The sequence below is a fragment of the Lontra canadensis genome, unplaced genomic scaffold, assembly GCF_010015895.1.
Source record: "Lontra canadensis isolate GAN:19392208 unplaced genomic scaffold, GSC_riverotter_1.0 scaffold30, whole genome shotgun sequence".
NCBI lineage: Eukaryota > Metazoa > Chordata > Mammalia > Carnivora > Mustelidae > Lontra > Lontra canadensis.
The window spans coordinates 15827811-15843137 of NW_022631024.1; the positions used below are offsets into that span (position 1 = coordinate 15827811).

General features: G+C 56.9%; 1 protein-coding gene across 1 annotated transcript; it reads left to right on the plus strand.

Moving 5' to 3' along the window:
- The first annotated feature begins 1227 nt into the window (after positions 1-1227).
- On the plus strand, positions 1228-15279 carry PRDM12 (PR/SET domain 12). Its single transcript, XM_032866399.1, has 5 exons — positions 1228-1450; positions 3302-3492; positions 4927-5082; positions 13474-13585; positions 14858-15279. The coding sequence occupies exons 1-5, from the start codon at positions 1228-1230 to the stop codon at positions 15277-15279; spliced, it is 1104 nt and encodes a 367-aa protein (XP_032722290.1).
- Positions 15280-15327: the final 48 nt, after the last annotated feature.

Here is a 15327-nt window from a genome sequence, read left to right on the forward strand (position 1 = left end):
CACTCAGAACTGGCTGGGGACCCTTTTCCAGCCCCCTCCCATATCCATCAGAAAAACCTTTCTGGGCAACCCACGGCCTGTGAGGATTTCGGTCCCTAGCCGGCCAGAGTCGGATCCCGTTGCCCACAACACCGTCTAGGGCAGGGCCCAGCCCCAATGCGGCTGCAGCCCCTCCCTGCAGCCCTTGCCGCAGGGGAAGAGTTTCACACTGGGCAGCCAGCTGCGAACCCGGTGGTCTAGCAGCCCGGTTGAAGCGAAGCGGCTGGCTCTGGCAAGCGCCGTCTGCATCAGGAGAGCAGCGCATCCCGCGTTCTGGAGCTCTGCTCGGCGCTCCGGAGAGCCCAGCTGGCCAAGAGGGCCAGGGAGCCTAGGGGAGGTGAATGCCGCCGGCCGCCGGGGATGAGGAGCGCAGATCCGCCCTGGGCTGGTGGGTGAGCGACAGCCGGCAGGGCCCAAGGCCAGGTGTCCCTCCTGCCCTGTCCGGTCCCTGGAGTCCGAGAGAGCCTCCCTGCGCCCCCTCCCCTGCTCCGTCCCCTCCTCTCCTCCCCGGGGGCTGAGCCTCCCTCCCAGACCGGCGCTTCCCACGGGGAGAGGAGGAGGAAGAGGAGGGGGGGAGAGGAGAGGAAGGGCCAGGGAGGAGCGGGAGGAGCGAAAAGGGACAATTCGGAGGCCCGCGCGCCCCCGCCCCTTGAGCTCTGGCGACGAGGGCTCCTCGAGCCCGGCCGGGTACAACAAGTCTGTCCGACGTCAGGGGGTCATTAATAACCAATTAGGAGGGTCACTGCGGCTCCTATAAAGGCGCTGAGCTTTTGCCAAGGCGAAGACCGTCCGGGCCGGGTGTGCGAGAGGCGAGCGCGCGTCCCAGAACCCCTCGCCGCCGTTTCTCTGCAGCCGTCCGCCTCCCACCCGCCCTGCACCCCCCGCACCCGCCTCCGCCTCCACCCCTGTGTCTCCAGCCCTCCGCGCCGCCTCTGCCACCACTGCTGATTTCTCCATCTCTCTCTCCCTCTCCGCCTCGCTCCCCCTCGTTCACTTTCTTCCCAGCCCGCCTCGCCTCCCGCTCCCTCCTGCGTCCTCCCCCCCTCCTCGTCCTCGTCCTCCCCCTGCTCCTCTTCCTCCTCTTCCGTCACAGCCTTCCTCTCTCGCTCCTGCGCTCCCTTCTCTCCCGCCGCATCCCCTTGTCCGCCCGGCTGTGCGTCCCCGGCGCCGGCGAGCCCCGGACCGCCCATGATGGGCTCCGTGCTCCCGGCTGAGGCCCTGGTGCTCAAGACCGGGCTGAAGGCGCCGGGGCTGGCACTGGCCGAGGTCATCACCTCCGACATCCTGCACAGTTTCCTGTACGGCCGCTGGCGCAACGTGCTGGGCGAGCAGCTCTTCGAGGACAAGAGCCACCACGCCAGTCCCAAGACAGCCTTCACCGCCGAGGTCCTGGCGCAGTCCTTCTCCGGCGGTGAGTCGCGCCGTCGAGGCCGGTCGCGCCCCCCCGCCTCCAGGCGGCGCAGGGTTCCCGTCCTGGCGACGCACGGGGCACGGCAGGGCCACGGGGCGTCGCGGCTGTTCGGTGGGCCTCAGTTTCCCGGGAGCCGAACCGGGGCGCAAGCAGCCAAGGCCCGGGCGGGGCGGGAAGCCGCTCCGCGCCCCCGCCGGCTCAGAGAAGGGATCGCCGCGTCCAGGCTGCCCGGGCCCTGCGGCCCCTGGCGCCCCCCGGCCCGCCCCTCACCCCTTTGAGCCGGCGGGTTCCCGGCATTTAAAGCCTTACTAGGCGTGTAATAGCAGTTGACTCAAAAAGAAGGGGTTTAAAATTCATTTAGTTAACTTGGGCTTGACCCGAGAAAGTTCCCACTTCAACCGAGAACTTTAAAAGGCAGGGGGCTGGGGAGGGGGCGGAGGGCGGGCGGGCCGCAGAGAAAGCCGCGGAGGGAGCGAGGGAGAGAAAGAGAGAGCCAGAAAAGTTTCTTTTCTTTAAGATGTCTCAAGTTCTTATTCCTCATTCATCAACCTGCAAACAATATCTTTGCCCGGCGCTGGCATCTCTGCGCGTCGCCCTCTCTTCCCCCGTGACGATTTCTGTTCCTCTCTTAATTCACCGTGCAGACTAATTCCACTTCCATTCACGCTATGTCAACCATCTAATCCCCCCTTTTTGTAAGGGGAATTCCTCGGCCCCTTTTAAACAAGTCCTCTCCGCATTGAGCTACAATTTACTGCTACAGCATTCTTCCAGGGCTAATGAATTTAGAATTAGCAATTTCTTTCGAATGGAGCCGAATGAATGCTATCACTTTAACAGCGTGACAAATTGCCGGCCGCGCCGCAATGGACACCGTTTAACACCCCCCCCCCACCCCTGCGCTTTCAGCCGGCCCGCTCGCCGGCTATTTTCCCAGGTAGCTTAGAGGGGAACCTTGTAAGACACGGAGGCCGTCCCTGTCCGCCTCGCCGCCCCCACTCCGGCTGCCAGGCCCCGCAGGGGCATGGGGCGGGGAGGGGGGGTGGCTGGGGGCCGCCGGGCTCTTTCCCGCTCAGAGGGCGACTTCAGGGCTCACGGAGGTCCGGCGCTCTTTCTGGCACCTGGGATCTTGGGAGGCGAGGAGGACCGAGGTGGGCCCGGGGTCACCCAGAGAGCGCCCCGTGTTCCTTTTGAGCTTCCGCGCCCCCCCCACCACCCGCCCGCAGCCTGAGGTCTCTTCCCAGCGCAGTCACCAGCCGGCCCGACGCGCAGGGCCTCCCGCACCCCAGAAAAGAGAGCTCCTGGCGGCCTCCGGGGCCCTTCGACAGCGCCCCGTGTTCTGAGCAGGGAGACGCAGTGAGCGCGGATTGTCCCGCGGAAGGGCGATCTCAGGCTTGGCGATCACCGCCTCCTGGAAGCGGGCCCCAGTTTACCCATATGTAAAACCGCCCGCTGCGGTGGGCACAGTCGTTCTTAAATCTTACAGGGTGAGGGTCAGAGAGGTTGTGGATGCTTTGAGAATTAGTGGAGAGACCAAATAAGTAAATAAATAAATAAAAGCAATAAAAGCTCCTAGAAATGAGCCCCAAAGCACCTCTTGCTTCGGAGGGCACAGATGTTCCGGGTTGCAAACTGAGGCGACTCCTGCGCTGAGCAATCCCCGCCCCCGCCGCCGCCGCCCCCCTCCACCGCACACAAACACACACCCCAGTGACTTCTCCCGAGTCACTCCAGGGCGGGCCTGAGGTGGGTCTGGCCGGATGGGACCGCCCTGAGTCTCTGGCGGGAAGAGCCTACCAGCCCCTGCCTCAGGCTCTGACTCCGTCCCCCTGCCCCCGCTGGTGGTCACAGAGGTGCAGAAGCTGTCCAGCCTGGTGCTGCCAGCGGAGGTGATCATCGCGCAGAGTTCCATTCCCGGCGAGGGCCTCGGCATCTTCTCCAAGACATGGATCAAGGCGGGCACGGAGATGGGCCCCTTCACTGGCCGCGTCATCGCCCCGGAGCACGTGGACATCTGCAAGAACAACAACCTGATGTGGGAGGTAGGTATCCGCCACTCTGTCCCTGTCGCCCCTGCTGGGATCTTGGGGTGCTTGGGCGCTGGTGCTGCCTGACTCCGGATTGCGGATCCTGCCGCCCTGTGCCTGGAGGTGCATCCCCAACCCAGCTAAGACAGCTAAGGCCTTTGTTTGGAAATTCTGATCCTCTTTCCTCTGGCCAACCCTTGGGACTGTTGTTGGCCCTACTTCACAGGAGGGCACTGAGGCCCCAGGAAGCAATGTCGCTTGCCTACAGCGCAGTTGCGGAAAGCACAGAAACCAAACGGGGGTGGGGGGGGGACCTCCCAGCTACCTGCATTCTTTTCCTCCGGAGGAAGTTGCAAGGAAAGCCCCTCTGAGCTGGGGTTGAGGGTGGCCAGCAAGGAGAATGGAGGGGCCCGTGCTTCCTAGGAATGGGCTTCTCAGCCCAGGCAGAATAGTGACAACTGGAAATCATCAGGGGACAAACTGGTGTTGAGTCAACTTTCTGAGTCAGTGACCTGCATGCCACCAAATGATCTCAGCACCTATGAATTATTATTCCCATTCTCCAGAGGGAAACTGAAGCTCAGAGAAGCTTCCACCCCGGCTTCTGACCCTCCTATCCTTTGACAGTGCCAGATGTCAGGATGGCCATCCTTAGGACACCCTGAGGACAAAGCCATTCCCAAAGCATTTCCTCCCCCCTGGGGCTCTCACCACGTAGTGGTGAGAGGCATACCCTCTCCCTAATCTCATTTCCCTTCCCTCCATGGGTTCCCCCCAAGCCCCCACCTGACAGTCCCTGGAGAAGCCCAGTGTTACAAATCTTGCCCCTGGTCACAGGCGCAAGAGGAAGAGAATAGGGCAAGGTCCAGAGACCTCTCCCGACCTCACCTCCTCCCTCCCTAGAGACCTGGGCCAGTAGCTATCTTCTCCATTTTTTGCTAGGTTAGGAAGTTGGGTTCTAGTCTGATCTCTGAGTACTCTTGGTAGCTCCCACAACGGGGCTTGGGCCAGACCAGGGTGCCACAGTGAGCCAGCCTTCCCTCTCCAGGCTCCTGGCTCCCCCTCTGATTCCTGGTCTGTGCTTGCCGCCACTTTGGGGAGCACATCTGCATCCCCAGGGAATTAGCTGGATGGCACTTTGTCGAATCAGGGATCCCTTGGAGACCCTTTCCTTCCGGAGATGGGCAGAACGTCGCTGCGGGAGCCCTTGGGGCCCTGGAGACTGACTCCCTGTCGGTCACTTCTAGCTGCCTGGCCTCTGGGTCTGAGCCCGGAGCCGCCGCCCCCCCTTCTCAGCAGGAAAGCTGAGATGATTATAGAGCCCATAGCCCTTCCTGGGGCTGTTGTGGGGATAGAGGGAGCATAGGCTGATATGCCAGCAGCACGGGCCTGGCCGGGCCACAGGTGGCCCAGCCTGCCTCACTCTGTCTCTAATTTACCTGCACGCAGGTGTTCAATGAGGATGGCACAGTGCGCTACTTCATTGATGCCAGCCAGGAGGACCACCGGAGTTGGATGACCTACATCAAGTGTGCACGGAATGAACAGGAGCAGAACCTGGAGGTCGTCCAGATCGGCACCAGTATCTTCTACAAGGCTATCGAGGTGAGTGCATGCTGTGTACAAAGCCAGGGGGCAGCTGGGAGAAGGGATGCAGGCAGCGGTGTCCGGGTTCTGATGGGAGCGGGGGAATGGAGGAGCACTGATGCCGGCCCCGCTGGCCCTGCCCAGGCATCATGGTCTCTGTGAGCAGGAACATCGTGGCAGGTTTTCTGCACCGCAGGTCAGAAAGTATGGAACTTTTGACTTAAGGCCATTGTGGATGTCATGAGTCCCTCTACTGTGAGGTCCCCAGATAGCTGTTTAGGGTGCCCTGAGGTTCAGAAGCCAAGAGATACAGAGAGCAAGACGTGGGGAAAGCATTTGAAGGCGAGAGAGGGCATCGTGTCTGCAACATTTTCGCTGCATGCTGTTCCTTGTTTTGCACGCGTGGGACGTTGAAGCGGATCACGACTCCAAGTCTCAGCTGTGACACGTAGATCATGCGCTGTGTTAGGCGTCTCCTAGACTCTGTGGACGTCTTCTCCCTTATAATCCTTGTGTATTTAATCCACGAGGGAGGGTTCTGCGATGATCCACAGTTTGCCGCCAGGGAGGCTGGGGTTCACTTGGTGGCAGGGGGACTTGGGAGCTCTTACCAGGCACTGGGGGAGATGTTGGTGCTAATGCCTGTGCTGGGTGGAACTGCTTCGAGGCGAGGGAAAAGGAAAGGTAGCTGCAGATAAATATCATATCGCGTGGTTGAGAGGAGCTAAACCATGCCCAAGTCATGGGAAGGTTCAGAAGGACGGTCAAGGAGGTGTTCCCAATAGGGAAACCTTGGATAGAGGCAGGAAAGCTCCTGGTCTACAGAAAGGGGCTGAGGCAAGACAAGTGGTGGTAGCCATGGTGGGCCAGGCTCCGGACAGGGTCTCTTGGCAGGATGCTCAGTGTCTGGCCCAGGAGCGGGACAAGCTGTCCTCCTTCCCCATGGCAGATTGGTGGTGAGTGCTGTGTGGGGGTGTGGATGGGATGTTCCCCCCCACCCCCGGCCCCAACTTGTCTGGACCTCCTGCTTCCACTCTGCTGGTGGAGAACACTAATGGAGAGAGGCAGTGTCCTCCCTTGGGAGTGGGGCCAGCCTTGGTTGAGTTTTGGAGAGGTCCAAAGCAAGTCTCCCAGGCACAGAGAATGACTTCCCTCTAGTCTAGTCCGTTTTCTCCCTGGGACTCAGAGCCTCAAATCTTTCTAAGGCCTGAGGGGCACTGGGGCCTAGCAGCTTCTGGAACTGGGGTCCAGTTGTCCCTCAAAAACCAGGCTCCAGGAAATCTCCCAGGGATGACAACAGAATGGTCTTTGCCTGGGTGCTGGTGTGGCCTGGGAGGGGGTCTCAGCTGAGGGGTAGACTCTGGGAGCACCAGGAAGTGGAGGGTAAAGAAAGGTGCCCGGTTTCTGGACTGGCGTTCGGGGGGCGTGGAACAGCATGGGGCTGTGTGAAGGTAGGACGGAAGTGGCCCAGGCACCTAGGACAAAGGTCTAGGACAAAGGTGGCTCCTGTGACCATCTGGCTGGGGCGCTACCCCGTGGGAACAAGGAATCGGCCTCAGGTGTGGCTGAATCTCACTGGAGCACAGAGTAACTCCAGGATCCTCCCTGCCCCCTTCTTCCCAGCCTCACACACACATCCTCCCCGCTTCCCTGCCGTCCTGATACAGAGGAGATGGGAGACACGCAGTCGTTCCCTTCCTCCTCTCTGACACGAGCGCACGCACACGTACACGGGGACAGATGCACACGCATGCGCATGACAGATCGTGGGAATGCTTGTGTGGTTTGGGGCCAAAGGACTCCCGGCTGGGCCGACTCGGGGGTCTCAGATCATCTCCCTGGGCGGGTCATACTGGTTGAAGTCTCGGCGGAGTCAGAAAACATTAGTAGAAATTTCTACCGAAATTCAGAGTCAGAGGACAGTGTCTGACGAGTATCTCTAGGAAGGAATCTGAATTTGGAAGATTCAAGAAGAGTCATCTACGTTTGTGTTTTAAAAGATTTTATTTATTTATTTGACAGAGATCACAAGTAGGCAGAGAGGCAAGCGGGGGCGCAGTGTGGAACCAGGCTCCCCACTGAGCAGAGAGCCCGATGTGGGGTGCAGGACTCGATCCCAGGACCCTGAGATTATGACCTGAGCCAAAGGCAGAGGTTTTAACCCACTGAGCCACCCGGCGCCCCTAGAGTCATTTATGTTTTATTGGGATTTAAGTTGATAAAAGAGAATCAGGAAAAAGAAATCGATTCATACAGGATAACATGAGCGAGATGCCCTGAATTTCCAGTCAATGCTTTGCCCCAGAGGTAAGCAAGCCTATGAAGAAGGGACTGCTTGAGTGAGGGACAAGGAAACAGAAAATATCACTTTACGGTCATTTCGCTTTTCATCAGCAAAACTGGACACTTTTTCCGTGGTGGCAGTTTTTCTCAAATCATCGTGTGGCCATGTCAGATTCCACTTACCAGACCAGGGGTGCGTCTGGGCCAGTGTGACCACCCACCGTGCGCTGGGCAGAGACCAGGGCTCGCTGGCCCTTCTAGGCTCCAGCAGAAGAAATTGCTTTTCCTCCAGGCCACTCCCTAAAGTCTCCGGGATACATGGGCTGTTTGTTTTGTGCGAGTTATTCGAGGAGATGGGCCTTGGCTACGACCCGTCTTCTTAGTCTTTCTGTCACTTAGAACTGCCATTTATCTCCCCCTACAAGTCACCCGTGACTCACCCCAAAAATGGGAAGGCCCATCTTTATTTGATAAGCAGGATGCACTGTCGCTGCTCTCAAATTTTCTACCGATACAAAATAGTAGCCCTCCAAATGAAGACAGGGTTGGAAGGCCAGCCAGTCAGTGGAGAACCCCCCAGGCGGGATTGGCATCTGGCCAGATCTACAGCATGCCATTCTTGGGGCGTTTCCCCCATCGATTCAACCACAGAAGAATTTACTATAATGTGAGGTGCCTAAAATGGCATTTCTACAAAGCACCCAGTGCATAGCAAGTGACCATCTGGTGTCGAATGAGTAAGTCTTTCTGCAGGTGATGGGGACTGGGTCGAAAGGGGGACACACGGACCCCTATTCTCCCAGAAAAACAAAACCAGCTACCCCAGGAAGCAAGACCCTTTGATGCCAAAACTCCGTGCAAGGAAAGGATTTAGTAATTAAGTTATGAGCACTTTGGACTCTGGAGCTGGGAAGAAAATTCCCAGTCTTTCCCCTCCCGGTGTCTTGGCAGATTACTGTGCCCAAAGTTTTCCTTTTCCTTTCAAGCACCCAAACGTTTTATATGGCAGCTCCCTGAGTCCCATGTCTGCTTTTCCTGGCACCATTTTCCTTTTGACGTTGCTCAGGGGTGGACACAGTTGGGGTACCCTGATTATTAATAATAAGCATCATTGATAATACATGGAGCATTTATCCCCTGCTGGTACTGTGCTAAATGTCTTAGCAAATTTTTAAGACTCGAGTCCTCTCCACTCTGTGAAGATACTATTACTATCCCCATTTTAATGATGGCAAAACTGAGATTCAAGGAGATCACAGGGCATTAGTGAGCTTTGATTTGGATCCAGGCTTGTCGGACCCCGGAGCAGAGCTCTTGGTCACCAAGCCGTGGGGCCTCCCCGATCAATACGTATTTGCTGGAACTCTATTAATTGGTGTGTCAGGACATCTGTGGTACAATGGAAATTGATATTCGTCCAGATGACACAGATATTCTACTGGACTAGGGTTTCTGCACCGCCCGGGGGCGAAGGGAGGGTGTCCGAGCCTCCCGGGAGTGTGTTCAATAGTGTGACATACATTTAGATCAAGAAAACAAACCAAAACCAGATCGGTTTCCATTTATAATAAAATTTCAGAAAGGGGGCAGGACAGAACGGCTGGGCTGGTGGGGAAGGTTCAGAAGCGCAAGCTGAGAGATTACATGATTTGTCAAGGGAAGACTCAGGCCCTGATACTCTCCCAGAATCTCAGGGATGTGGATTTTATGGTACGGGATTCGGTTTCCTGGGGGAATTATTTGGTTTACTGTGTGTCCTGCATCAGTCCCTGCTGCCTCGAAGAGGACACCTTTGTGATTCTGGTTCTCCGGGCCTCAAAGGACAGTCCTGGCAGGGTCCTGTCAGTTACAGCTGGCTACGAAGAAAGAAACAGTAGCATCGAGGGACTGGGAAGCCTGGGAGGGGGACAGTGGCTGTTCTTTGCGCTTAGTTGGTCAGCTGCCGGGACCCTGGGAACCTGCAGACAATAGTGCCAGGATCTCCCAGAGAGTCTGCTGGTCCTGAGGGTCCTCTTGGTTATCCCTTGGGGGGTACCAACGAGCAAGCAAGGACCAGGCGCCCAGGGCAGGGGCTGTTGCTGGGCTCAAAGGGGCTCAAAGCTCTGAAGGGCCAACAGACTCCACCTCCGGCCTTCCCCAGTGCTGGTGGCTTCTCGATATTTGTGCCATTCTCAATTCCAGTAGATTCCTCTTAATAGATTTTTTTTTTTTTAAGTGGAGCCAACGCGGGGCTTGAACTCACCCTACCCTGAGATCAAGACCAGAGCTGAAATCTAGAGATGGATGCTTAACCGACTGAGCCACCCAGGCGCCCCGGGTTTTCTTTCTTTAACATAGAGATAGTATAAAAAGTACTGTGTCCTCATTATTTTTTAAAAAATCAGATATCTCATCTGAAAAAGTAGAAGCCACTCTGCCTGTCATGCTGCTCCCCACCAACCTTAAATCAGCATTTTTGAATAGTCTCAAAATGACATACCCTTCTGGGGAAAGAAGCACAGAAAACTGGCCACCATGGCTGGGCGTCCAGGGTGGGAGAGAGAGTCCCTTTTCACCTTCTCCCAACCCTTACCTGTTTACATGGGTTTGTCAATGTGTCTGCATTATTGCCTGATTTCTGAAATTAACTAGGAAGATTAATTTTAGTCCATGTAAAAAATGTGTTAGTAAGTAAATGCTGCACTCGATGTTAAAAGTCAGTATCGAAGTGCTCATTTAGAAAATCATATTCCAAACAATGATTTTTAGTAATATTCGGAATTTGTGCAAACCCAGAGTTCTTGGCTTCTCACACATCACCACTGTTGTTGTTTTTTTAAGATTTTATTTATTTATTTATTTGACAGAGAGAGAGAGACAGAGCTAGAGAGGGAACACAAGCAGGGGGAGCGGGAGAGGGAGAAGCAGGCTTCCTGCTGAGCAGAGAGCCCGATGGGGGGCTCAATTCCAGGACCCTGAGATCATGACCTGAGCCGAAGGCAGAGGCTGTTGTTGTTGTATTTATTTTATATATATTTTTAATTTTTAAAGAGATTTTATTTATTTATTTGAGAGAGAGAGAGAGAGCATGAGTGGGGGTGGGAGGGTGGGGAGAGGCAGAGGGAGAGGGAGAAGCCAATTCCCCGCTGAGCACAGAGCCCCACACAGGGCTTGATCCCAGAACCCCTGAGATCATGACCTGAGCCAAAGTCAGTCTGTAAAGTGTCTGACTTGGGATGGCCAAGTGGGTTGGGGAGCCACCCGGGTGCCCCAAATTTACATTTAATAACAATTGTTATTGTCCATTACAATAAGAAGGCTGGTGTTGATTTGGACATTTGATTCCTGGGCTGAGAATCTGGAGGTGCAACTTAGGGCCATATCCGCTGGGGGCTTGCAGAGTCTGCTCTGCACATCTGTGCTCTCCCTGGGGGTGCCCCCCACCCCGTGCCCCAGCAAAGCAGGAAGCAGTGGCACCGGAGCCCAGCCTGTGATGTTGTTGGTCCCTGAAGGCAAAGCCACCAGTCACCCTGGGTTTTAACTGTGCCCATGGCCCCAAGCCACACTGCAGGCTCTGTGGGGAGCACTGGGGGACTTTCCTGAGATGCTGGCGAGCTCAGGGAAAATTATAACACGCGCTCCTGCGTCCATCCACCCTGCAAAGTTTTCTGCACACGGCTCCGCTGAGCCCTGAACCCATGAGGCTGAGCAGGGGCACTGTCCCTCTTTTATAGTCCCAGAAACAGAGGCCCAGCACCAGAATGCAACTTGCTCAGCAGGTGAGGAGCCCAGGTGGACCCTGACGTGAGATGTGACCTCTGCCAGTGCTGTCTCCTCTTCAGACAAGTCTGATGGGGGGCTGGTTGCTTTCAAAGAACCCCGATTGTGAACATCGAAGCCAGGGGCCGGGACAGTGTAAGAGGTGACTTACAATCAGAGTCTCAGAGTTGGGGGACCTCAGGGATCGCGTTCCCCCACCTCCTCACTTGAGGACACAAGCTTAGAGGGGATAAGTGCTTGCCTAAGGTCACCCAGGGGCCCGGTGGCCCAGGGTCCATTGGCACCCTCCCACAGGGAGCAGTTTCCTTCGCAACAAACTGATCTTAAGTGTTTCCCTTCCTCCCTCCTCTTTTCTAGGGGACTCACGAAACCTCTGTCTTCTCTGTCCCCTTTCCAGCAGGGCCTCCAGCTCTGCCCCACTGACCCCCAGGATGACGGCCATGACTGTGAATGGCCTCGAGGACTTCTGCCGTGGTGCCAGATTCTAACCTGCGTGCTCTCTTTGAGGGGCCACCTTATTTTCCTCGGGTTCAGGGACTGTACTTGACTCTTCCATATTTGGACCCTGTACCTCTGAGCCAGTTTGGCACTTTCTGCCTGGCTTCAGGTCACTCACTGACCCCGAGAGCTTGATGTGATGGCCCACAGGCCGTGGGGGCAGGGACACAGTGGCCCCAGGCTGAGCCTCAGGAGGCTGGCCGTGACCAGACCCCCTCACACTTTTCTTCCTCCACCCCTCCTCTCCTGCCCCTCTCCTTTCAGGGCCGAGCAGAGCTGGCTGGTGGTCTGAGGGTCTTCCTGCCTCTGACCAGAGGAAGGAAGCTGTGGTACAGAAGCGTGTTGCATGTGGCAGGCCAGAGTCAGATGGAAGGGGTGGGCCTTCTCTGTAAGCAGGGAACCCAAAAGAGGGGGTCCTATTCTTGCGTGATTTCAGACACCCCAAGATGGAATCTTTGGCACTTTAACTCCTTTGAGGCGGCTGAGGACCCAGGAGGAAAGCAAACCAGTTGCTGCCTGGGTGTGGCCAGATTTCCCTGGGAAGCTCAGAGAGTGACCCCCAGGATAGGTGGCAAATTGAGCTCTATGGGGTGCAGGCTTGGGAGGGTGGGGGCTCTTTCAACAGTCTTTTCTTTTTTTAAAGATTTTATTTTTAAGTCTTCTCTACACCCAGTGTGGGGCTTGAACTCACAACCCTGAGATCAAAAGTCGCCCGCTCCACGGACTGAGCCAGCCCAGGCGCCCCATCTCTCTCATTTGTCTTAGCTGGCTGGGGCCTGAAGGTTCCCCACTTGGGAGGGCTAACTGGCTTTCACCACAGGCCTATGGGCCCCTGGGGACATCCCGGAGTGAGGGATTTATGGTCCGTGCCTCCCCAGGAGCAGGCCTTCCACAGCCTCCCGGGACTGTCACTGCAAACCCTTCCTCCCAGGGGCCTTCCCATTTCCCTGGTGCAGGTCCTCCCTGGGATTAGCAGAGAACTGTCACCATCTGTCGAGTTCCGTCCTGCAGGAATGGATTTTGTTCCAGGCTGTGTGTCTCAGTGTTTCCTGAGGTGTGTGTGGGGGGGTTCCCTCCACCCCAATGGTTCTTTTTTAGCATTTGCCGTGTGCACGGAGTCACACAGAGCCTGTGATCGGGAGAGGCTGCTGCCTTGTGGGCGTTTTGCGTGAGAGATGTTTCCAGAACATTATCAGACAGGATGTAACTAAGTACCATGGGTGCCCCGCAGCCCACGCTCTTTGGGAACATCTGGTTCAGTCCTACTGACCAGAGGGCTGGCTGACGCTGGTTCCCCTCAGTAAGAAAGGAAACGTTTTCTCGCTTTCCTTCTTCCAGTGCCTCACCTTGCTACAAGCCTTGCATTCTGTGGCTGTCACTTTGGAACTCTTACGTGGCTGGGCGGCTACAGCAGCTAGGACAGAAATGGCCAGAAGGCCTGGGCTGGGAGGGGGAAGTAGGGAAGGGGCAGGGGCTGAGCATCCCAGGGCCTTCTGTGTTTCCACAGCTTTTTTTTTTTTTTTTTTTAAGGATTTTATCCATTTATTTGACAGAGAGAGAGAGAGAGAGGAGGAAGCAGGCTCCCTGTGGAGCAGAGAGCCAGATGCGGGGCTCGATCCTAGGACCCTGGGATCATGACCCAAGCCAAAGGCAGAGGCTTTAACCCACTGAGCCACCTAGGCGCCCCGTGTGTTTTCGCAGCTTGCTAGCGATGGCCCGTGTGGCTTTCTCGGGGCCGAGACTGGATCCACATCTCCATGGCAGGTGCAGGACAGCTGCCCCCTGGCTCCAGGGGCACGTGCAGAGACTCTGACTCTCACCCCCGGGGCCTGCTGCCTCCCTGATCTTATCTGCCTTTCTTCTCTGTAGATGATCCCGCCTGACCAGGAGCTGCTGGTGTGGTATGGAAACTCACACAACACTTTCCTGGGGATCCCTGGTGTGCCCGGGCTGGAGGAGGAGCAGAAGAAGAATAAGCATGGTAGGTAGCCTCTGTGAGGCCACAATGACAAGGGACCCCTGGAACCCAGAGTGAGAGAGTGAGTGAGCGCGTGCACCTGTTTGTGGCCGGCACGCTCCTGGCATCCAGGGACCCGGGTTCAATCTCCAGCAGTATCAAGCCCATGAGGCTACTGGCTTAAGCAGGCCAACGCCCGCCAGAGCTACCACCACAGTCTGGACACAAATGGCACTGTTTTCTGGACAAAATAAATTATCTGGGGGCAGGTTGCGTGGGCAGAATACCCGAGAGGCAGAAGGAATAAGGGCCCCGTGGTGGGAGCCTAGATTGAGTTCCCGTTCTGCTGTACAATCCTGGGAAGGGCTCTGTGCCTCAGTTTCTCCATCTGTAAAGGCAAGATGTTGGTCCCAAACTGAGATGATCTTTAAACCCCCTTCCAGCTCTGACAATGTATATTTCCCTCTGTCCCTGGTGCAGGGCCTGGTGGAGGCGCTTGGTTTTAACCTGTTGAATGAAGGTGGAGTACAGTGTGCCTGTGTGTGTGTTGTGGGGGATACTGGTCATCACAATAGACACCGTTTGCCCAAGTCCTATTTCATACCAAGTATTGAGCTGAACCTTTTACAGGTATCACCCCACTTGGGTCCTCATAAAACCCTTGTGAAATCTGGTTAGAGGGAGAACCCGAGGCTCATGAACTACTATTTATGAGCGAATGTTTTACAAACAGTAATTTCTCTGATGCTCACAGCGGGCTTATGGGGGTGATGTTACCATTACCTCCATCTCAGCAATGTGAAAGGTGAGGCGCAGTTCCCTGGTACATAGTAGGCACTCAGTACATATTTGTGGGATGAATAAATGAAAGGGTTTTTTTTGGGGGGGGGACCTTTTGTGGAAGCCTGCCATTTACAGATGGCTACTTTGAATGAGGTTCCTCCCGTATACAGGCTAAGGGAGGTAAAGTGCAGGTTTTTATGATCATCTCCGGAAGTTGTGCATAGCCCCGCGAGGTCGTAGTCGGTACCCATTTTACAGATGAGGACGTTGAGGTTCGGGGGCAAAGTCACTCAGCCCCCGAAGTCTCTCAGCACGGTCTGGAGTCCAACTCCTCTTCGACCTCAAGTTCCTCCCATCCCTCTGGCAGCGCCGCCAAGCAGCCTGCTCAGACCCGCGCCCTCACCCCCGTGGATCCGAGGCGGGCGGGGCGGGACCGGCCGGGCGCCGGTCGTAACGAGGCTGTTCTCTCTCCCCCTGCACCTGCCCCCCACCGCGCCCCGCCCGCGCGGCCAGAGGACTTCCACCCGGCGGACTCGGCGGCAGGCAGCGCGGGCCGCATGCGCTGCGTCATCTGCCACCGCGGCTTCAACTCGCGCAGCAACCTGCGCTCGCACATGCGCATCCACACGCTGGACAAGCCCTTCGTGTGCCGCTTCTGCAACCGCCGCTTCAGCCAGTCGTCCACGCTGCGCAACCACGTGCGCCTGCACACGGGCGAGCGCCCCTACAAGTGCCAGGTGTGCCAGAGCGCCTACTCGCAGCTGGCCGGCCTGCGCGCCCACCAGAAGAGCGCGCGCCACCGGCCGCCGAGCGCCGCGCTGCAGCCGCACTCGCCCGCGCTGCCCGCGCCGCACGCGCACGCGCCCGCGCTCGCCGCCGCCATCCCAGCCGCCGCCGCCGCGGCAGCGCACCACCAGCCGGAAAGGGCGATGTGAGCGCCGCGCACGTGCACGCCGCGCACGCGGGCGAGTGCGGCTGCAGCG

Bases quoted from the DNA above. Each gene is read 5' to 3' on its own strand.
- PRDM12 (XM_032866399.1), top strand. From the start codon at position 1,228: ATGATGGGCTCCGTGCTCCCGGCTGAGGCCCTGGTGCTCAAGACCGGG. The intron at 1,451-3,301 runs GTGAGTCGCGCC...TGGTGGTCACAG, and splicing joins GGCGCAGTCCTTCTCCGGCG to AGGTGCAGAAGCTGTCCAGC. The intron at 5,083-13,473 runs GTGAGTGCATGC...TCTTCTCTGTAG, and splicing joins TCTTCTACAAGGCTATCGAG to ATGATCCCGCCTGACCAGGA.